Source organism: Dipodomys merriami, unplaced genomic scaffold (assembly GCF_024711535.1).
Source record: "Dipodomys merriami isolate MVZ:Mamm:240054 unplaced genomic scaffold, mDipMer1.0.p SCAF_2, whole genome shotgun sequence".
NCBI classification, from domain to species: domain Eukaryota; kingdom Metazoa; phylum Chordata; class Mammalia; order Rodentia; family Heteromyidae; genus Dipodomys; species Dipodomys merriami.
In genome coordinates this window covers 58,729,061-58,753,603 of record NW_027203381.1, presented here as the reverse complement: position 1 = coordinate 58,753,603, position 24,543 = coordinate 58,729,061, and the positions used below count along the sequence as shown (strand labels likewise).

The 24,543-nt window shown below is 36.7% G+C and overlaps 1 protein-coding gene across 2 annotated transcripts in view; it reads right to left on the bottom strand.

The window, feature by feature from the left end:
• Vps8 (VPS8 subunit of CORVET complex) overlaps positions 1-24,543 on the bottom strand; it is a 228,588-nt gene that overhangs the window by 151,935 nt on the left and 52,110 nt on the right. For both annotated transcript variants that reach the window (XM_070029739.1, XM_070029740.1), the window contains 8 exons: positions 22,951-23,031; positions 19,893-20,063; positions 16,404-16,478; positions 15,656-15,691; positions 14,515-14,605; positions 14,228-14,274; positions 13,581-13,670; positions 3,926-3,972 (listed from right to left, as the gene is read on the bottom strand). In XM_070029739.1, the coding sequence (XP_069885840.1) occupies positions 3,926-3,972; positions 13,581-13,670; positions 14,228-14,274; positions 14,515-14,605; positions 15,656-15,691; positions 16,404-16,478; positions 19,893-20,063; positions 22,951-23,031 (638 nt within the window). The remainder of the gene's footprint in view (positions 1-3,925; positions 3,973-13,580; positions 13,671-14,227; positions 14,275-14,514; positions 14,606-15,655; positions 15,692-16,403; positions 16,479-19,892; positions 20,064-22,950; positions 23,032-24,543) is intronic.

Here is a 24,543-nt window from a genome sequence, read left to right as displayed (position 1 = left end):
AATTATACTTCATAATCAAGAACTGTTTCTCAAACAATAAGACTGACATTGAACAACACAACAGAACAATCTGTGTGTAAAAGCCCACTTCAGGTTCACTGTGGATTTACCCAAAACATTTCAGAGCTACAGTCATTTGGATGCTGCTTTATATCTGCTCTGGACATTGCTTCCAACGCCATGAACACAAAGTCATTTGGATGCTGCTTTATATCTGCTCTGGACATTGCTTCCAGTGCCATGAACACAAAGTGGCTAGCATCCCTTACAGGAAACCTCTGTTTTCTTTTACTCTCTAACTGCTTTACTGGGGTTAAATTCAAATATGGTAACATAGCACCTATTTTTAAACAATGCTCAAACAATTCAAAAACATACACTTTAGACTTTTCTTTCAAAATAAAACTGACAATATGGCTATTATATTTTACATAAATATGTACATATATTATAAATTTAATATAAATATATATGTATATTTTATATAAATACACACAAATGTATTTCACAAATATATGTATGCATATATTGTATGTAAGTATACACAGATATGTATCATTAGTTATCAAGAGTCCTACAAAAAGCTGAGATATTTTATATTTTTGTCTAAAACTGAAAAAATATAATAAACAATTAATTGAAATGAAATTGTTATCTTGCCCATGTAATTGTAACCCCTTTGTACAGTATTTTCACAATAAAAAAAAAAGAAATTGTTACATCAGAAACCTAAAGTATTAATCTTCAAATCCTATCATTTCTGACTTTAATTCACAAACGAATTCTGTTGTTGTTGTTGGTTGTAGGGCTTGAACTCTGGGCCTAGGCGCTGTCCCTCAGCTCTTCAGCTCAAGGCTAGCGCTCTAACACTTGAGCAACAGCGCCACTTCCAGTTTTCTGAGTGGTTTATAGGAAATAAGAGTCTCATGGGTTTTCCTGCCGGGGCTGCTTTGTGATCTGCACATCTCAGCCTTCTGAGTAGCTAGGATTATAGGTGTGAGCCACCAGTGCCTGGCTAAAAGCCAAATTTTAATTAAAAAAACAAAAAACAAAAAACAAAAAAACAAAAACCACCAGTTCACAATAAACTGATTAGTATCACCTGCAAGAGAAAAGCAAGCATGGTCCATACTACTGTAAAAAGAACTTTGCATCATAAAAGTTATTTGTATAATTGAATAAAAATATATATTAGTTCAGTTAATGTTCTGTCTGGGAATAGGGTTTTATGAATTATATTATGAGACAAGTATAAGAAGGGTAGTATTGAGTTAAGATTAATTTTGAAGCATAGACTATGGATATAATTGAACCATTCAAGAAACATTTTTCATACTCACTAGACACTATCCTGAAAATGAACTATATATAACTTGTGGGTGTGCACAGAAGGAAAGAACTGGGAGACAGTGAAGGAAGGAGTGACATTGTCCAAAATGAAATGTACTCATTACCTGACTTATGTAACTGTAACCTCTCTGTTCATTACCTTTATAATTACAGTAAAAAATTTTTATTTTAAAAAGAAACACTTTTTCATGCATTTATTGCATACGGTTTTGACCAAGTATGATAAAAAAGTAAGGTCATTTTTAAAAACTGAAAGAACATTTAAATTCCTGCAAACACAGTACCAGCTCAACTGATGGAGAGAAGCTCTGTCAGTCTTAAGTTATCACTGGTTGTGTTTAAATCATTGTGTGATCTGCTGCTTCCCTGTTTTTAATTTTGTGAAAATCTGTCTTCCTAAAAGCAAATGGTGACTCAAAGCAAAGTAAAAGTGAATGGCTTAACTGCAATAAAACACTAAAACTCTGAGATTGTTGAAAGGTGGTGTGATAGGACAAATGAATAGTACAAGCCCACTACAGTACTGATGTCTACGTATCCTAAGTCTTGAGGAGGTAGTCAGTGGAGGGCTCCTTGGAACCATATTTCTCAGGATACCAAAGGTCTCCTAGATAAAAAGAAAAGGATGGACAATAAAAACAATGTATTCTGCTAGAATACATTGTCAGAATATCTTCCATGTGGGAGGGTCACAACTATGTCTGAGTGGTAAGCCCCAAAGAGGTTACCTGAATCTGGCGGAGTACTGGAGTAGGTTTTATAAGATTTGTACTGGGGCTGGGCGCTGATGGCTCCCACCTGTAATCCTAACTACTCAGGAGGCAGAGATCTGAGGATCACGGTTCAAAGCCAGCCCGGGCAGGAAAATCTGTGAGACTCTTATCTCCAATAAACAACCAGAAAACGGGAGGTGGTACTGTGGCCAGGCCAAGAGTAAGCCCAACGACCAACTGGAGGGGGAAAAAAAGACTTGCACTAGGCATATTCTGAGCATTTCTTAAGGCAATGTTAATGTCACAAATGCTTTGCTAATATGAGAACAACACTAGATATAAACAGAACTAAGTCACAGAAGACAGTATAGAGAGTATTCACTTTAAGAAAGCTGTCATTATAGAATGATGCTATATAAAACAACCCTCTGGTTCAATTAAACCCAGGGAATTGATCACTTTTATCTTTATAATCTATGGTAACTCTAAAAAAATTCCATTTAAGACTGATTACACTGAACTATTCCATTGTTAAATCTAATAAATTTTTAATCATTGCATATTTGGAATAGAGAAAACTGACAGATGGCACTAGAAACAAAGAATCAAAGTGATCAAATGGTTGGCTCTATCCTTTCTAAACTCAGACCCATATGTAGGATCTCAATTTCTGATTAAAAAAAGAAAGAAAGAAAAACCAAAATGGAGAGAACAAGCAGGTATAAGAACTCAAATCTACAACAAATAAGGAAACTTTGGCCCAATACTTAGTTTCACTACCTACCCCTTCTTCCTTTTCTGGAACCTAAAAAGTAGGAATAGGGGAAGGCACTGGCGGGGTAGGGGGAGAGAAGGAGAGGAGAGCTGAAGAGCTGAGGGACAGTCCCCCGGCCCACAGTTCAGGCCCCACAACCGGCAAAAAAAAAAAAAAAAAAAAAAAAGAAAAAGAAAAAGAAAAAGTACAAGGCAACCTCTTAGGAACCAGCTGCTATATGTAAATAAGTTCTAGAGTCCAGTCAGTGTTGTGCAGGTTTCTAGAGCTGTTTGCACTAAATTCTATCACAGCTTCTCTATGGAGTGGTATGTGCTAGTGGTCTAGTTTAAGAATACAGGAGCTGGACCCTTGTGCCTGACCCCCAACCTCTGCCCCAACAGCTCTCCTAGGAATCTGGGCAAGTTGTTAAATCAGTTTCTGCTTTTGGAACATGCTCTATAAAATGGGGAATAATGAGACTGACCTCATTGTTATAAAAACTAAGTAGGTTGATACATAAAATTATATATATTAATCTGACAGGCCTTAGAACATAGCTCCTACTATTATATGAGTATGAAAAATTGAATTAACATTGAATTAACATGCTGATTAATTTAGTTACTATTTAAACCAACAAAGCCTAATAAATAGTTTACTTAAACTAATTTCTTTTAAACAAAACACTACTACATAAGCAAAATGAACCTAGCTTTTGGGGGTACTAAAGATATCTGAAATAATGTGTTTTTGGGATGGTTCATAAAAGAATACATGTACCAAAAAGAATGCATATGCATATACATACAAGTGCACACAAATCATATACTTTTTGCTTCCAAGATCTCTAAATAGTATTAGTCTTTTGTTACATTCTTTGCATCCATTATTGTGGCTCACAAGAACACATATATACTCATAAGCATCAGTTTAGGAAAAGTTAATTTTATTAGATTGAACGCTGTTAAAGAATCAAATATCTATGAATTTGTAGGTTTTTTTTTAATTTAGGCAGTAGAATTTATAGAATTCACAGCAGAAAATTCTGCACAACCACCCCACTAGCAGAGTCTATAGTGACTGAAGGTGACAGGCCAGGCATACTCACTTTCGCTGCAGCAGCAGGCAGTAATCCACGATGACAGGCACTGTATCCTGCAGAGAAACCACAAGACACCATAAGCCACATCCTGGTCATAGCCTCACCCACAGCAATAGAAGAGGCTATTCCAACTGTTGGGATGACACAGTGGACTGTGCTTTTGGTAATCAATCCAGAATGATGTACCAATAATCTTAAATAAAAATGCTCTGGTTCAGTCATTCTACTTCTGGAAACTTCTTCTAAATACAAAAATGTTAATACATTAAGGTGTTTGCTGCAGCCTTGTTACAGAAGGACCAGGAGAAGGAAGGGAAGGGAAGTAGAGAAGGAGAAAAGAATGGAATGAGATCCAATAAGCAACATGGGGAAATAGCTCATTAAATTTTGCTATTTGAATAAAATATTATGCTTATAAGTTCATAGGCTTATAATAACATTAAAATAAACAGTAGGTATCTCACAATTTTGTAAAGAAAACTTGCAGAGAAGAAAGTACCCTGAGACTAGAACTAGTCCTGTCAGTGGCTTGGTGATTAACTTGTTATATACTGTCACAACCATTCACACCAGCAATTTTAAGGCTGATTTAACTTCTCAGTTTCATAATATTTTGATGGTTTTAAATTCATCATGTATGGACTCACAGAAAGCAAGTAGCAACCCATAATTTTGGCCTTTATTTTTAAAGGAAACAGTTTGAGGTAGAAACAATAGCTTATTATGACTGGAAACTGTCAAGGAACCAAGCATCAGATTTCAATAGAACTGATAAGCTTTCTGCTGGTGACAGGAAATTGGTTTCCTTTTTAAAATCCTAGGGGATATTGGAGGACAGGGAACTATGGGAAAACATGTACTTCACGCCAATTCCTGCTGGACAGAAAGGTAGAAGCCAAGGGACCCTTCTTACTAGATAGAGAAGACTCTGAAGATGAGATGTAGTCCTTAAAGAAATACAGAGCTATCCTTGACACCATCCTCTTTATCATCAATATTCAATATTCCTAGTGAGCAGATCTGTAATCGTATGTCTATTCTTCAAACACAAGAACTAGAAGTCACAGGTTTGAAAAGGTTAGTCAAATCTTGAGCTGAGCATATTAAAGGATAGATAATGGTATGGGAGGAAGACCTCTCTAGAAATACCAGGGGGTTCTAAGAAACAAGTAAACTCTCAAGACTATCCTAGAGGTTTGTTGGTCACAGAAAAGCTTGGGTTTTATTTTTTTATTTTTTAATTACTTTATTGTTATTATAGAAGTGATGTGCAGAAGGATTACAATTATATGAGTCAGGTCATAAGTACATCTCCTTTTGTACGGTGTCTTCTCCTCCCTCATTCTCTCCCAGTTCTCCTTACTGTTTTAATGCTGAAGAAGCTGAGGCCTGAGAGTCCTGCAACACAGGGAAATGAAGCCAAGGACCTAAAACCAGGCTCCTTGAATTAAAAAAAAAAAAATTAAGAACCAGGACAGTGATGTACACTGTATTCCTAGCTACTCAGAAAGCAGATATCAAGAGGATCACTGATTGAGGTCAGCCTGAGGGAGAAAAGCTAGTGAATAAGTTGGGCATGGTGGCACACATCTATGGTCACAGCTACTCAAGAAGTGGAAATAGGAAGATCATGGTGCCAGGCTGACCCCAGTAAAAGTGTGTCTTAAAAGGACTAATAATAATAATAATAATAATAATAATAATAATAATAATAATAATGCAAATGGTGCAAGTGATGAAAGAAACAGCCAGAAAAAAAACTGTCAGTTGAGAGAAATTCTGAGTTCTCAATAAAGACATTTTCTTTCACAAGACAATAGAGCAATATTTCTAAGATCCTTAATGAAAGCCCAAGTATTTTTCAATAAAAAAGTTAGAGACCAACAATTTGATGATACTTTACCTCACAGAATATTTTCTTCAACCTTTCCTGGAGGTAAAAAAAATGGTTTGGCAACCAAAACATGATTTGGGCCAGAATAACAAAAAAAAAAAAAAAAAAAAAAGAAGGGCTCAATTTTTGATCTCCAAACTTAAAAAAAAGACCAAATATATTTTTAATCTCTTCTTTAATACACAGCCCTTAACTGACCAAAGTTGATCATTTATCTTGATAGATATTTGTATATATTTAAGATTAAAGATGGCAATATAGATTTTCGATTACGAAAACAAATTAAGTCTGTTACTGTGAGTGGCCTAATAAACCACTTTCCTGAAACTGTGATTATCTTAACATCTGCAAAGTGAAGACAGAATCTCTGGCCTTCCCTGTTTCACAGAAGGATCTGAAACGAAGTGAGATAATCAATATGGAGTCCATTCCTTTTGGAAGTAAATGACATTAATTCTCTTGATTTATATTCATTCAGTCATTCAGGTAATAAAAGCCTGATTCTTTGAACATGGTTCAAAATTTTAACTGAAAACCATATGTGTATGTAAATGACATGTGGATCTCCATGGGCAGTCAGAGATAAGCAGCTAGTGGTCCTGAGCAGCTAGAGACACAGACATTTCTCTGTACGTGTACATGTATTTCTCTCTTTTTTCAGGTACAAGAAAATACCTCTCTAGGAAAGACATGACTCCTAGAATTGGGGTTAGGGGTGTGCCAGACAAGGGCAAGGAAAGCATGGGGGAGGGCAAGAAAGCTCCATGACCCCGCTCTGCGTTTGGCTTTAGTTACTGTCCACTCTGGCATGACCTCCTAATGCAAAGGCACCTTCAGCCAGCTGCAACAATATCATTCTCATGGAAATGTCAAGTGAAGTGCCAAAGAGAGTTGGCTAACAACTCACATAAAGCTTAATTAGGTCTTAGGAGATTATATTCTTTCAAAAAAAAACCTTTTAGCTTGATTAGCATTTGCAACATATATGCCCAATACCATTGTTAATACTTAAACAACTGTCTTATTTAATTCTTATAACAGACTTGAGAGGTAGTTACTATCACTTTAAAGTTGAAAAACTTGAGTTGTAGTACAGAACCATTAACTAGGAACCTTAGACATTCAGTTTGTCTTGGGTTAAGATGTCTCATATTATTAAAATTTCTCAAATACTGTTTCCATTATTAATTGACCAGCTTCTGAGTTTCAGAACAGTTAGCAAATCACATTAATGAATCTATGCAAGTACATTTACCATGGTTATGCTAAAATTAATATACTTTATTATCTTCCAATATAAATTACTTAGTACATTCTGTTTCAAAGTAATCTACATGAGAGTACATTGGTCTGAGATTTCTGAAGAAAATTTTAGATGAAACATAGTACAGTGTGGGGTTAAGGTTCCTAATCCAGACAACTTGGGTGCCTTCTTGGTCTCTATCAGTTCGGTGATAATTATTTTTCAAAAAAGTTTTTGTTTTAGTCCAATACTGGGGAACTGTGCCTTAGCTTTTTTACTCAAGGCTGGTGCTTTACCACTTGAGCCACACCTTCACTAATTCTGTGGAGCAAGTTCTATTGAGCAAGTTGTTCAACCTCTCTGCGTATGTATTTACTCATCTGTAAGGTAGGGGTAATGATAACTGTCCTCAGGAATAAGAATTTAAATAAGACAGCCATCAGGTATATAGCACACAATACCAGCCAGGGTTATTAGCATATGTGTTGCAGATAGAACCCCTATATCTGCTCTCAGCTCAAACCTGATCAAATTAGATTAAAACATACTTTCAAGGTAAAAACTGTATACAACACAAGCTTGTGTACTGTACACTCCCCCCAACAAATATTTATCAAGAACACTAAGCTAGATGTTGAGATGACAGCAGTAACAAAAATTTTAAAAATCAGACATGGTTCCTGAACTTATACAGATTCCTAGACTACAACTGAATGAGCAATTTTGGTGCATAGTATTTTGCAAAGAAAAGGATCTTACTGAATCTGGGAGTGAGGTAAGCTGAGACCTGAAAATAAATAGGAGCTAGTTAAAACTAAAAGGAAATGAAGAGTCAGACACCATCACTCATTCCTATAATCCTAGCTATTCAGGAGGTAAAGCTTGGGAGAATCATGATCCAGGCATAAACATGAGAGCCTAACTAGAAAAAAATAAGATAAAGTAAAAACGGTTGGAAGTGTAGCTCAAGGCATAGAGTGCCCGCTTAGCAAGCACAAGGTCTTTAGTTCAAAAACATATAAAAGCATATATGCACACATACATGAGGAATAATATTTTAGGAAGTAAGAACACCATGGATAAAGGCTTTGAGTTAAGAGCAAGAGGACATATCAAGAGTCTGCAAACTCCTGAATAGTAGGAATACAGAGAATTAAAGGCAGTTATGTAAGGATATAATGTGCAAGGCCTTAGAAAGTGTTAGAGAATTTAGTTTTACTCAAGGAACAAAGGGAAGTCCTTAAAATACTTTAACAGCAGGAAGCATCATATCGACACTTGATATGCATTTCTTTCTGGCTACTGTGAGTGGAAAATAGAATAAAGGACAGTAAGAATAGGTTCAGGGAGCCCAATAAAGGGGCTACTGCCATATACTTAAGAGAGCTGATGGACACAGAGTCTAAGTTAGTGGTAGAACAGAAAGCATGTTACAGACTAAAGAAACTGTCAGAAGGATAATGGACAGAACCTACTGAAAGATATGAATTACTCACTTAGTGAGGGAAGGGGTGATGTTACCCAAAAAGAAATGGTACTCCTAGCTGGGCACCAGTGGCTCATGCCTGTAATCCTAGCGATCTGAGGACCACAGTCCAAAGCCAGCCAAAGCAAAAAAGTCCATGAGACTTATCTCTAGTTAACTATCAAAAAGTTAGAATGGAACTGTGGCTCAAGTGGTAGAGCTATGGCCTTAAGAGGGGAAAAAAAACCCACATGGATAGTGCCCAGGCCTTGAGTTCAAGACCCAGCACTCTTCCCCTACCCCCTACCGCCCCCCGCCAAAAAAAATCCAAGCAGAGATATAAATAGGCAACACTAAACAAATCCCAGGACTTGAGCTAAAGACATTGATTGGATAGTCATTTTTCTCTATTGCCTAGGCAGAGAGTGTAAAGCAATGAAACTTACAATTTAATGTGCTTAGGAATCATTTGGGGGCTGATTACAAATGTTAGATGCCAATCCCAGAGACTATGATTCAGAATGCTCAAGAAAAAGCATTAATAAATATCCTCAAGTAAAACTTGAAGTAAATGGTACCCAGAGCTCTCAAGAGAGACTAATACAAAAATAAGAGATAAAAGCCTTGTAAAAAATTCTAACATTTACTGGTTAAGTAGACAAGAAAAAAAAAACAGAAGAATGAGCAAAGCCAATAAGTCCATGAGACTTATCTCTAATTAACCATCAAAAAGTTAGAAGGAACTGTGGCTCAAGTGGTAGAGCTATAGCCTTAAGAGGGGGAAAAAAATAAAATTCAAAGACCTAGAGAAACACTAGAAAGTGTGGTAGCAGAGAAGCCAAAGGCAACTGTTTCAAGGAGTCGTTCATGTATTGTGTGCTGGTAGGGACCAGAAAGATGAGGAATCCAAGGACTGCATAACTTACAGACATGGCAGAAGGACAGAGGTTAGAGGCTGTGACAGGAGGGGAACAGAACAATGTTTTTGAGGTGTTTGACTCTATTTATGTGCAAGCAGGAGGCACAAGGATAATGGGAATGGTGTGGCACAAAGAAGGGATTTGTTTGCTGTTTAAGGAATTTAAAGATTGAAAATATTTGGACAAATATAAATGCAGATGTGGTAAAACAAGAATAGGTGTGTCTCAAGATATATGAGGCAGACATTGTAATTGTTTTATTCCACTAGCTATTAGAGAAATAAGATACATTTAAAGGTTAAATCTTTTCTTAAATGCACAAAAGCCAAAAAATCACAAAATACAAGTCACTGACTATAACAAAGTTAGGGTAAAATACTGACTGATGTTTGGAGGAAGGCATGATTGCTGAAGAGTCTTAGATATTTTAACTGAAAGATTGAATTTACCTCACCAAAGGTAGAGATAAAAATATTAGGCAGAGGGCATGAGTGCCACCTACTGGCCAACAAAAGTTCTCAATATAAACCTGTTTTAACAAAGGAGGAGGCAACAATGCTCAATAGGACATGAACTCATTGCCTGCTCATGTAACTGTAACCCCTCTGTACAGCATTTTTACAATAAAAAAAATGCACAAAAAAACTGTTTTAAGAATTTCAATTAACTAGATTGGTAGTTACCTATGTTCCAAGTAACAGCTACCAGGCTGGCCTTGAACTCATGATTCTCCTGCCTCAGTCTCTTGAGGTGCTGGGATTACAAGCATTCAGAACCAAGCCTGGCGCCTTCTCCTAATTCCTCACACTAGGCTTCACTTTGCAGAAATACATCATATATAATGAGATATGTTACTTTCTCTGCAGATTAAACAACCCAGGATTTTTTTAAAAAACTTTTTTAAACCTTCCATTATTCCAGTTGTGGGATATACCTTTGTTTGTCACCACTCAGGAAATAGTTTTGAGGTCCAGAGAAACTACTGCCAGTCCTTTACCTGAGCCTTAACACAGCAGTGGCTCATGGTAAGTTTATGGCAAGTAAATTTACTATACTCTAGATCTTCCCAGCTAGAGCTTCCCAACCTAATACCATACAATTATTTGAATCAAGTGTAAGTCTTGGGCTGGGAAGGTGGCTCAGTGGTAGAGTGCTTGCCTTGCATGCGTGAGGCCCTGGATTCAATTCCTTAGCACCACATAAGCAGAAAAAGCCAGGAGTGGCGCTGTGGCTCAAGTGGTAGAGCACTAGCCTTGAGCTGAAGAGCTGAGGGACAGCGCCCAGGCCCAGGGTTCAGGACCACGACTGACAAAAAAAAAAGTGTAAGTCTTAATGTTTATCCTTGCTAAGTTCTATCCATAGTGATTTTGAATGCATTTTCTTGTCAAGATCATTTTGAACCTTAATTCTTGATGGTATCTAAATCTGACAGGACAGTCACTAAATTTTCATTCAAGTCAATAGTCAAGAAAAAGCACTAGCCGGGTGCTGGTGGCTCACACCTGGTATCCTAGCTATTCAGGAGGCTGGTTCAAAGCCAGCCTGGGCAGGAAAGTCCATGAGACTCTTATCTACAATTAACTACCAGAAAACCAGAAGTGCCACTGTGGCTCAAGTGGTAGAGCACTCACCTTGAGCTGAAGAGCTCAGGGACAGCACCCAATCCCAGAGGTCAAGCCCCACAACCAAAAAAAAAAAAAAGCACTAACTTAAAATTAATACTAACCTAGCAAAGCATCTTTCAGGTCGGAATGCTTATCTAGCTGTAACTCTACTTTGTATTTTTTTATGTTTTTTATTGTGAAAATACTGTACAGAGGGCTTATAGTTACATGAGCAAGGTTATGAGTACATTTCTTATCAAGCATTGTTGCCTCTTTCTTTGTTGTTCCCCTACCATTCCTTCCCTCCCACCTCCACAACTATACTCCCCCTGCCTCTACTTTGTATTTACTAATCTATTTACTACTGACATACCTATTTCAGTCATGAGGATAATGGAAAAAAATAGGTAAATGCTTTGTTTATTTTTATTTATTTATTTATTTTGATCAGTCATGGGGCCTGAACTCTGGGCCTGGGAGCTGTCCCTTGAGCTCTTCAGCTCAAGTCGAGCACTCTACCACTTGAGCCACAGCACCACTTTGGCTTTTTCTGCTTATGTGGTGCTGAACAAAAAGGATCACAAAGACTCCATAGCTATGTGCTTATGATCATATAAAATGAGGTTTATTGAAATGAACTCCAAGAAATGGTGATGAGGGTTTTGGTGGGGTTTTTTTGGTTATTTTGCCTTTTGTTTATTTTTCTCCTTTGTCCTTGTTTTTTATTTCTATGCCTTTTGTCTTATATGTAAGTTCATCAGTTTTGGTAAGGAGGAAAGCACAGAAATGGTGGGACAAAGGGTGAACAAATGCAGCAGTGATACTCACTAGACACTATGTTGAAAATGAACTATACCACTTGTAGGGGAGGAAGGTCTAGAGGGAAAAACTTTCAGAAAACAAAGGAAGAGCTGATAGTGTTCAAAAAGAAATGTATTCATTACTTGACATGTAACTATAGCCCCTCTATATATCACCTTTACAATAACAATAAATTTTTTAAAAAAGAAATAAAAAAGCTATGTTGTGGGTACTTTATGAATATACTATCCTCACATTTCTTTGGCAATTATACCAATTTATCCTGTTTGTTCTACAGTGAACTAATAGAAACTGTTCACTAATAAGCCATAAAGGGTAATGCCAGCTACCATCCAACTTTTAATTACTCTATACTTGTGCTCCAGAGTTAAAGAGCATTCAAACTAAGGTATAAAAACAGGATTAGTGCTTGTTCCATAGAACTTCAAAATCTTAAATTTCTTAAATAAAAAAAAATGTAACTATATTCTAAACTTTAAGGTTGTAAGAACCATATGTATTTTATTCATTACTGCTTGGTGGCTTGAATATATTAAACCAGGGAACACATACTTCAGCACAAGGGTCAAATCCTGCCCACAATCTGTTTCAATATGATTTACAACCAAGAATTGTTTTTTCTTTTTTAGCGATTGTGGGGTTGGAACTCAGTGCCTGGGTGCTGTCCCGCAGCTCTTTTGCTCAAGGCTAGTGCTCTATCACTTTGAGCCACAGTGCCACTTCAAGTTTTTGAGTAGTTAATTGGAGGTAAGAGTCTCACGGGCATTTTACTGCTCCAGCTGGCTTCGAACCATGATCCTCAGATCTCAGCCTCCTTTGTAGGATTACAGGTGTGAGCCACCAGTGCCTGGCTAAGAATAGTTTTTACATTTTTGAGATGTTACCTTTTAAAAGAAGACTGGGTATATAATTTAGTACAGAAAGTGTGCTTAGCATGAGCAAAGAACTGGGCTCAACCTTTAGCACAAAGAAAAAAAAGCACACAGAAAAACAAACAAACAAGATTATATGTCAGAGATCATTTGTGACTCACAAGGCCTAAAATTACCATCCAGCTCTTCTTAGAAAGTTTGCTGTTCCTTCATATTTGAGAAGGTAGCTTGGGCTGAGGATATAGTTCAGTGGTATAGTGTAGTACTTGCCTGGCATGGATGGGAAAGAACTAGAGATTTGCAGCAAATGTAATTGTAGATAACTGCAACAGGAAAACTTGGAAAATAAATATGCATATCTTCAAAGTGGCTTTCATTTTCAAGTTCCAAGATAACTAAATATCTTTAATTAGCATATTTTATAGATTATATGTATTTGTAACTGAGCTAGTCTGCAGCCACAGGTGCTTCTGAGAGAACTAAATTTAAACCTAAGCAGTACATACTAAGGTGCTAACTACCCTACTTAACATAAATGTTAGTCATTAGCAAAGTGTTACCCACTGTCAGGTGTCAACTCACAGGTGTGTTCTCTCATCCATACATCCTTTCCTTTCACAAAGCACTAAATGGTTTAGCACCAAGCAACTCTGCAGCCTGTGACTACATACCTACTTCCTCCAAAATCAACCATGCAGGAGGTCTGAGAAGCTTTGAAATAAGGCTTTGCATACTAAAAGATGTTAACCAAGACATGAAAGTCATATTCTCAAGCTATATGAAAGCCCAGGACACAGCCTGTCCATAGCAATGTCTCATTACCAATTTGTTCAAGGTGTACCTGGAAATGCTGCTCCATTACTTGAATCTTTCCTTGGTCTGGGCACTTTTTCAGAGCTCTATCTGCATAATGGAATAGGATTTCGACCATCTGTAAAGAAAACATCTTTGAAATCAAAATATGTCTCTAAGTTTCTGAAATATTTAGTGTGTGACCCTCCTAAATAATACCAAATCAGGCTTTAATATTATATTAAAATTACCATTTGAAATTTTAGTGGCTTTATTTCCTAAATTATTTTTAATCTTAGCCTAATTTTTTTCAGCCTCAGGCTGGTACTAATTTTCTATTCTTTCTTCTGAAATATCTCTATGTTCCAGACATCAACTCTGGAAATGAAACAAAGTAGTTAATTCTTCAATAATCTTCCTCTGTAGTTCTTTCTCTAAAAAGCAAACCATTTATGAATCCCCAGGATTTTCTGCTGTCTATACTATTATTTTATTATCTTCATAGGAGTCTGAAAGGGGAGGAGGATTGAGAAGTGGTAAGAAGGAAATTTAAAAAGTATTCACAGTGATACCAAGTAATTATAATCTGACCTTTTTTTATATATATTCTGTCTCCTTGAATCACACCCAAAGATATTAGCGAACATGAAAGCAAATCTGTACTGAGCCTAGTGAAAACTCCATTAAAATACTCACCCGATCAGCAACAACAGCCTTTCGTTTACTGGCATCCCCTGATAGCCCTGCAGAGACACAGTCCATCATGAAACAAAGAGTACACAACTTCAGAAGAGAACCTGGTATTCTCGTCTTCTAATAAAAATAGACTTCTAATAAACCTTAGGGTCAAACCTTGGGTAACAGGGTACCTCACATCCACTGGAGCAGAAGCACATCAATGCACTTCTTTGTTCTCATAAATTTTCTTTATAAAAGAATTTTCAAAAGTGACATATCAATTTCTATACTCTGTATTTACTTACCCACCACTGCTTTGGCTTTTCCTTCATGAAAAGACCATGCCAGAGCCAAGGCTTCTGTAAGACAATCTTGTTTCAGGAGATGATCCACTCTCTAAAATGAACAAATAAGACAAGCCAAACTTCTCTATCTACCCAACTACCAGTCACAATTCCTATTCTACCTGCTTGTTATCTTTCCAGAATTGGATGTTTACATGCTAAAATTATTTCAATAGCATTGATACATTATTTCAATGTTGGGACTTCCTCTGGCCATATTATAAAGGGATGTCAGTTAGTATTTCATATCTAAAATACTTTTTTGTCAGTCATGGGGTTTGAACTCTGACTTGGGTGCTATCCTTCAGCTCTTCAGCTCAGGGTGAGCACTCTACCACTTGAGCCATAGTGCAACTTCCAGTTTTCTGGTGGTTAATTGGAGATAAGGGTCTCATGGACTACCTTCCTGCCCGGGATGGTTTTGAACCGAGATCCTCAGATCTCAGCCTTCTGAGTAGCTAGGATTACAGGCATGAGCCATCGTGCCCAGCTTTAAAATACTTTTTTCTTAAAGCACTGAATAGTATGGCCATAAAGGCCAATATGGACTAACAAAGCCAAAATATGGAAAGGAAAAACAACAAAGATCATTGTAGCAGAAGCAGCTGGTTGTTCAGCACAATATCCATTTAGTTGCTGGATCCAGCAACACACCACCAGTTAAAAGAAATCTCTAAGAGTTCTGGACCTGAACTTGGAGCAGTGTAACTAAACTCTGGTCAATGATAAGTACGTGGAAGTATCATCTGGTATTTGATGATACCTTAAAAAGGTAAGAGCTGGCCTTTATTGTCTGTTTTCTCCTACCTGAAATGCAGAGTTAACAGTTGGAGTTTAAACAATCATATTTATCACAAAATGACCTGGAGACTAGAATTTGAATGCAAGATGACATCTTTAAGACTATGGATGGAGCTTCCATACTAGCTATGAACTGCCTACCTCCAGAGTGTTTCATGACACAGGAATCTTGAGCCACTATTATTTTGAATTTGCTGATATCTGAAGCACAAATCCAAATAATCTTCAGCAACATGAAAGCAAAAATATGTAAAGTCTATAAATTCAGTAATTATAACATGCAGGATTATTTTGAACTCACCTCTCTCCAACTCCTCAGCATCATCACATAAACAGACTGGAAAACAAAGAAAAGGAAATGAAAATGATCTTTAATAGACTTGCTCAGGAAATACATTTGCCCCAATTCTCCATCTCACTTTAGACCTCCAAGTAAAAATTATTTTAGTCATAGTTGGAAGTACACCTTGGAATTTAAAAGTCTTCAAGCACCTACACTGATGAGTAAATCATACGACTATTCAAAGGTCAGTAAATCTACAATCAAAATAAGATATAACTCCATGGAACACAAACAGGGAAAACCCAAGTCCATCCCTTATTGCAAGATACTGGCAATATTTTGGTAGAATTTTAAGGAAGAAATTGTTTCTCCATTTTAAAATGAAAAATAAAAAACAAAGGAACAAACAAAGGAAAGTTGGTAGCTCAATCATTATATTCTAAGTCAAATGCCTTAATATAGCCTAAGCTGATGTGATAAAAGATCAGCTGTCTATGCACATAATTAACTATATTTCTGATCATTAAAACAAATACAAAACAATGTTATGCATGTATATCTCTAAATTTTAAAAAAGTACATTATTAGCACTTAATTAAAAGTAAAAATTAGCAGTGGAGGAAAGCTATTAAATAATAACTAGTAACTCACAAGTTTTGGATCACTAATGATCAGTATTCAATTTAAATACAATGCTCTCTTTACCGGCTTCCTCCTTCAGCCCCAACTATCCTGATGTACACAAACACACAATATAAAAGCTTACTTTTGTCCCCAAATAAAAGATCTGACCAGCATAGCTACTGATGGATTGGTAACAAGCCTTCTCTCCAACCAAAGCCTGTAAAAATAAATAGACAGATAAACTATATAAAAATTATATGTATTAGAGGTCCCCATAACTAATATCAACTATAGCTGAGATCTGGAAGATAGTTTGAGGCAAGTTAGAGAGGAAAAAGTTCATGAGTCTGTCTCCAAAATAACCAGCAAAAATCTAGGTTGGAGGCATGACACAAGTAATAGACTGCCAGTCAAGCAAGCAAGCCAATCAAGTGTGAAGCCATTAGTTCAAACCCCACAACCACCAAAAAAAGAAGAAATAAAAAAGGAAAATGAACAACAGAACACTGTAGGCTAATATGGCTTCATCTTGGGAGTGGGGATAAAATGCTGATCAATTGTTAACCCGACAGTAGAAACGACAGAAAAGACAAAGTATAGGAGTGACTCTGATTAAGATGCACTGTGTATATAAATGGACATAGTAAATTGTACCCTCTTCTACAGCCGTTTGTAGATTTAAACAAACAAGCTGCGTACTAGTGACTCACACCTGTAATCCTAGCTACTCAGGGGGCTGAGATTTCAAGACTGTAGTTCAAGTCAGTGAGACCCTTATCTCTAATTAACTACCAACACACACACACACACACACACACACACACACACACACACACACACACACACACACACACACACACACACACACACACACACACACACACACACACACACACACACACACACACACACACACACACACACACACACACACACACACACACACGTGGAGCTGTGGCTCAAGTGGTAGAGTGCTAACCTCGAGCAAAACAGCTTGGAGATAACACCCTGGCCCTGAGTTTAAGCCCCAGGACAACCATGAGAGTGAGAGGAGAGAGAGGAAAGAGAGGAGGGAGGAGAAAGGAGAGATGAGAGAGGAGAGAGGAGAGAGAAGAGAAAAACAACCAAATGACCAGAATTAGCAACTTCTATTATCTACTTATACAACTTCTAATTTTTATTATGCTAGTCTTATTATCCTAATTCAATTTATAATAAATACATTAAAGTTAAAAAAAAAAGAAGTAATTCTCTGCCTGTATATAGCCTTACTTTTCAGAAAAATGTAGAATGGGTACAAATACACCAATGTACAAATCTAAAGGAAAAAGACAGCAACTTGCATTTTACTAGATGAAAGAACCCACTGCTTCTCACAAGTGTAGAGTTAACTGAAAAAGACACTTCCATGTTCTTTGAAATAAATGTCAAAACACAAGAGGAAACAAAAAGACAAAGTAATATAGTATATGAGGATCAGCACAGACCAGACAAAATAGAAAAGAAACCCATTAATCATCTGGATTGCAAACACTGCCTCTGACAACAGGTATGACACAAATTTCATACTGGTAACATTCAATTTTCCCCATCTTTGAAGGATAAGGCAAAATATGTTAACATTTATTAATATGCCAAATATATGTGGCAAATGACAATTATAGTAATATTTAACTTATTATGGAGCTTGTGGAAAGCCTGTGTTAACACAGATACACATTCTTTGAAATCTTTCCAATGGCTCTTTCTTTGGCCCTAGGATCAGTAGTTGGCTGAAGACTCAAGGGGGACTCTAATGGTGCTCTCTCTGGTCTAGCACCCCGTCCCACAAACTCAGCCTGCATGTGTTTTACTGCAATCTCAGCTCTCTTCTCAACTTGTAGAATCCTCCATACTCCAGCTGGCTTCTTCCTCCTTGAGCCACAGCCTACAAACATCAGTCCCTTGTTTAGTCTTTATATTATTACTGTCCATCATTACTGATATCCAGGGTCTTGAGAACTACTATTTTCCCCAATTACTACAACTATTACTACTATTTTTTTGTTAGTTTAAGCAAAAGAATAAATCTAATCCCCCATTACTCCATCTTGCCTAAAAATACAAGGGTAGTTCAAGATCTATTCATACTTTTTTTTTAGTTACAAGGATATTCAATTTAGGGCCTGTGCTTGCTAGGCAGGTTCTCTGCCACTTGAGCTATGTCTCCAGATCTTTGTGCTTTCAGTATTTCTCTAATAGGGTCTCCCATTTATGCCCAGGCCAGCCTGAGCCATGATCCTTCTATTGATACTACATACATAAACGGATGACAGGTATGTACCACCATACTCAAATTTTATTGGTTGAGATGACGGTCTTAAGAACAAACCACAATCTTCTTGGTCTCTACCTCCTGAACTGCTAGAATCATAGGCGTGAACCACCTACCTGGCTCTAATAGTACTTCTAATAACACAGAATCACAGAAAATACCAAAGTCTGGAAGAGTAATCACTATTCCTTTAATGAATTTTGATGCATTACCACTTCTTATTGTGGATTTTCTTAGTTTTCAAATTCTAGGGCTAGAATCCACTTTCATACATATTTATGCTTTGAACTTATAATTATGAGAGATTTGAGCAGTACCTCACTTCATGCCATATATTCATTATATAGAAAAACTATTATTCATTTTTTCAAATTACCTAGGAATGTTCCAGAATGTCTACTTTTCATTCTAAAGATTAATGATTTAAGCCGGGTGTCAGTAGCTCACACCTGTAATCTTAGCTACTCAGGAAGCTGAGATCTGAGGATCTCAGTTCAAAGCCAGCCCAGGGAAGAAAGTCCATGAGACTCTTATCTCCAATAAACCTATAGAAAAAACAGAAGTGGTGCTGTGGCTCAAGTGGTAGAGCGCTCTCCTTGAGCTGAAAAGCACAGGGACAGCACCCAAGCCCAGAGTTCAAGCCCCATGACCATCAACAACAAAAAAAAATTAATTGTTTAGGGCCTGGGAAGATGGCTCAGTGACAGAATGCTTGTCTTGTTTAGAAAATAATTAGGCCACAAATAAAATGTTTAATTATCAATTAAACATTTATTGAAGTAGCCTATAATAGAATAAAATTTACACTAAGATGCTACCTTTTGTTAATGTCCTTCTAGGTTCCTATATTTTATTTATCACTTGCTCCTTATTTCCCTCAAAGCCACCTTTATCATTCCATGTCCAGAGCTACTGTACCTGGTCAAGCTTTTACCTCATCAGCCAAATTTCTCAGAAGCCTTGTAGGCTACCTGCCTCAATTATTTATTCCTTAAATCTACCAGGATAATTACCACCAGTATGTAAATATTTAGATTTTACAAGTTCTTTCTAACAAACTTTCAATTTCATTTTTACAACTATGCAACTTTCAAGTTCTTTATATTAAGTTAAATTAGTCACATTTTTTAAGAAAAGGTAACAAGAATCATTGTTTTGGCTCATTTCCTAAATGCTTGTTAATATATCCACACTGTGTCTTGTAAAGAAACTCATCAAGGCATAAAAACAACCCCCCTGGATTCCTATTTATGAAACAAAACAACAACAAAATGTCAGATTTATTACAGCAATTCTGAGATAAAGGATAATCCTTACCAGGGCCTGGCTAACATTTCCTCCGGTGGCAAGTGACTTAAAGTGGCTGCTATTATAGACCAACTGAACCTCTGAGATCTCCACTGTTTCTAGTTCCTCCTGTGTCTGCCGATCGATCACATGCAGCTTCTCCACACTGTCTAGGAGCACAACTGTGCGAGAGTTTATCCACTGCAATTCAAGCACAGGACAAAAGGGGAGTGAGGCCCACAGTATTATTCAGGACAAGATGAAAGCTTGGCCCCTCCATTCAACTACGTTGAGGACATTATCCATTTCAATACTTTACATAGCAACACAATCTCAGTAACAATTACTCAGTGACAGCCCAGGGCAGAGTTTTGAGTGTTAAAACGACATTTTGATAGTATAAGAGATACTAAGAACTGTGATAGATTATAGGACACAGAAATTTTTAACAAGATCTTTTTAAAGGCACATTGGAAAACTTCACAATCCTACTTTTAATTTTTTTTTTTTTTGGACGGTTGTGGGGCTTGAACTCTGGGCCTGGGCACTTTCCCTGTGCTCTTCAGCTCAAGGAGAGCACTCTACTGCTTGAGCCACAGCTCCACTTGCAGTTTTCTAGTGGTTTATTGGAGATAAGAGTCTCTCAGAGTTTCTTGCCCGGGCTGGCTTTGAATTGTGATCCCCGGATCTCAGCCTTCTGAGTAGCTAGGATTACAGGTGTGAGCTACCTCTGGTTGTTGCTTTTAATATTTACAAGATAAAAGAGCAAACTAAACATCACAAACCTAGCTAGTAAAAGACAAGTGTTAACAATGAAGCAACATATTTTAAAATAGAAGCTATTTGAAAACTGTATTTCCTTCCAAACCTCCATAAAAACAATGGAAGAGTTCTTTGTCTTTCTACAGAACTATATTATCTAATTTTTATTAATAAACATTATTACAATTTTTAAAATTCTAAATTAATAATTTAAAAAATCTTCTTAATGATGTCATTTGACAAATCTTGGACTAGATATGAGATACATTTCTTAAATTAATTTTCTTTTTTATTGAGACAATATTTTTACATTTTCATGGGATATAATAAAATGATACATTTATACAGTATACAATGATCAAACCAGGGTAATAAGCACTAGTATCTCCTCAGACATTTAGCAATTTTATGTTTTAAGATGATGTTTATACAAAGTTTCTTTTTAGAAGTATCAATCCTTCTCCAAGGAAAAAATAAACTATTGAAACCTATACATTTATAAGTTGCTAAAGTGATTTATTCCCCTACACAATTGGTGATATTCATGATGACTTAATTGTATGATCTACTCCATATTATCAGAGTGTTTTATCATAGAGTGTTATTTACATAGAATATTGTATCAAAGTCAACCAATTGAAAACAGATGTTCTTTTAACATATGTTACATTTATACTCTGTACTACATGATAGCCACTATAAGGGAAAAGATCAGCCCTTGCCTGGAATGCTTGGGACCAGAGAGTTCTGGATTTGGGATTATTTTAGATTTTGTAATGTTTGCAAACAATATAACGAACTATCTTGGAAATGGGACCTAAACCTAAACACAACATTCGTGTGTTTTATATATACAAAACAATATTTTCAGTGCACCTTCATTTTGACTACACTCATCATATGATGTCACGGGTATAATTTCCCACTATGGCATCATATTTGGCACAAACTCACAAAGTTTTAGATTTGGAGCATTTCCATTTTCAGATTATGAATGCAACTGAGCATTGATTTCTAAATCAATAGTCTATGGGAGAGTTTAAAAATGCAATGTGAAGCTGGGTGTTGGTAGCTCATGCCTATAATCCTAACTACTCAATAGGCTGAGAATTGAGGATCAGAGTTTGAAGCCACCCTAGGAAGCAAAGTCCATGAAACTCTTATATCTCCAATTAACCACCCAAAAAAGGCTGAATTGGAGCTGTGGACCAAGTGGTAGAACACTAACCTTGAGCAAAGAAAAGGCCTTGGCCCTGAGTTCAAGCCCCAGAATTGGTGTACGTGTGCTCATGCGTGCGCACACACAGACACACACACACAAAGCAATATGAACAAGGCTTGGTGATGCACACCTACAGTCTGAGGCAGGGGGACTGCCTGAGTCCAGGAGCTCCAGACCAGCCTAAGTTACACAACAAGACTATCTCAAAATGCAATGTACAACTTAATTAATGAATCACATATTAAAAAGAAACTACTAACTATAGCATCTATATGCTTAATCATTACATATTATTGAGTCAAAGAAGGAAAAAAAAACATTTCTTTAGTCCTTTTGACAGTACACTCAGGGCCTGCCAGTCAGCTTGCTGGCTCAACTGGCATTCTAACACTTGGGCCAATTCCATTCAGGCTTTTCACTGCTTATTTTGGAAAAAAGTCTCATGGACTTTGCTGCCCAAGCTGGCTTCAAACCATGATCCTCTAGATAATAGCCTTCTGAGTAGCTAAGGTGACAGGCATAAGTCACTGGTGCCTGATAACAGATGCCTATGTGCAAAAAACAGCAATGATAGTAACCCAGAAATATTGTGAGAAAATTACTCTCAAAATTACTACACTATTTGAAAAATAGTAAAATTTGATGCAAAAAAATTTTAATCACAATGTATCTCAGGACTGAGATGTAATGTAGAGAAAAAAACTCATCAATATCTTTGGCCATACAAAGCCTTTTGGCTATAACAGGGACCACAAGGTCCTGACCTAGAAGTATAAATGTGTTCACACAGAAAGTAGAACAATGATTCTAATGATACACCTAAAATCTTTTGAACCCAAACTTCCTTTTTTGCTCATCAAAACAGTGAAGCAACTTTTCCTGACCTTGCTAGCACCAAGCAGAAAATCAGGCTGAAAGAAACTAATTCCAAGGCATCACACCAAATTCAGACTTAATTCAATGTGAAAGAATTTTCATTTCTTTATATGGTCCTAAAGGTTATGGTTCATGGTAAAAAAAAAAAAAATGTGGCATTTTAGTAAATCCTGGGTTCAGGACAACTGCACAAAATAAATGAGAACACTTAATTTGAAAAATACTCACAGTAAAGTTGATAAGGTCATAGTATAGGTGAAGGTGCTTTTGCTTAGTAACATGTATTGCTCCAGATTCATCTCTCTTAACCTGACAACGAAATGAAAATAGCAGCCTAAGTATTAGCTACTGTCTTAGAGGCTTTGAAAAATATTTGATTTATATATCATCTAGAGAATGAGGGCCACCCCTTTTGTACAAGCCAAAATTATTGAAAGAGAAACTAATATATTAATGAAAACATCATTTACTCTGTGATCTGTAACAAACCCAAGGCATATATGGCTAGTGGTCTAGTTGTCAGTATTAGCAAATGCTATAATTTTCATGCTTTCATAACATAAAATAATTTAACACCACCGTATCAATAGTTAGTTAACTAGAGTACAAAAGAGGACTGTGACATGTGATAAAGCCAAACAAAATTCACTAAAAAAAACAAAACGTTACTCAAAGGCTATGAGGGGAGGGTCCCAGCAGACAATCCTGGGCAATACAATGAGACTATCTTGAAGAAGAGGAAGGAGGAGGAGGGACAGCAGCAAAATTACACTTTTCTGAACTTGGATACTATAATAGTTCCCAAAAGAAGCTTTTTTTTTAATCAATGTTTTATTTACATATGGATATCTACACAATCAAGAATCCTCAATCATCTCTCTCTTTTACTATCTCCACTTCTCCTCTAAGGCAATAAAACCCTAAGAAGAAATAAAGCACAAGATACACCTGGTTACATTGTATTCATGACATCTCATTCAGCTGTCTAGTGATCTGGCTATTTTTCTTCCTATGTCTCAATTGCTTTCAGTATCCTAGTGTCATCACTTACACTTGACCTTATTCTATAACTTAACAAAAACCCAAGACCACTTAACATGGTGCTGTCTTCACTCAGTCACTTGCCCCAGAAAAAGGATGATCTGGCAAAATGAACATAGGACCAGAGCCATGTGCTCAAATACATAAGTTCCACCATTCTAGCTGTGTGAGCAGGGGTGATTACTTATTACTTTCCACATCTGTCAAATGAAAATAAGAAGGTACCAATTTTTTTGATAAGCTGCATATGTTGAAAGTGTTTCATAAACTGGAAAGATCAATGTCAGCATTACTTACTCCTCTAAGATTTTTCTAAAGTCCTTGAAGAAAACCACTTCACCTATCTAAAACTAAGCTCTTGCCCCAACCCCCATCCTTGATGAATGTTGCCTCCATCTTGCTGGCATAGTTCATCACTCCTGTTAAGGGACCCTCTTCCTTTTGCTCTCAGATACATTTCTTACTTCTATATCTTCAGATAAAAAAGTAAAAATAAATCCCTTGACTTACAAAAGATAAATAATATATATACATACTATTTAACCATGCTCTTTCTTGTAATCAGGTATTAGGAATGCATGAGTTTGCTTCATAGAGACCTTTTTTAGAAAGAGTCTTGCACTGTTTACCCAAGCTACCCTTTCACCATGATCCTTCTACCTTATAAGTGGGATCCTTATAACTGGGACTCCAGGAATGTCTACCACACTGACATGATTCTGAGATAAGGGCCTAATAACTTTTGCCTCAGCTGGCCTCAAAGTGAAATCTCCCCATTTT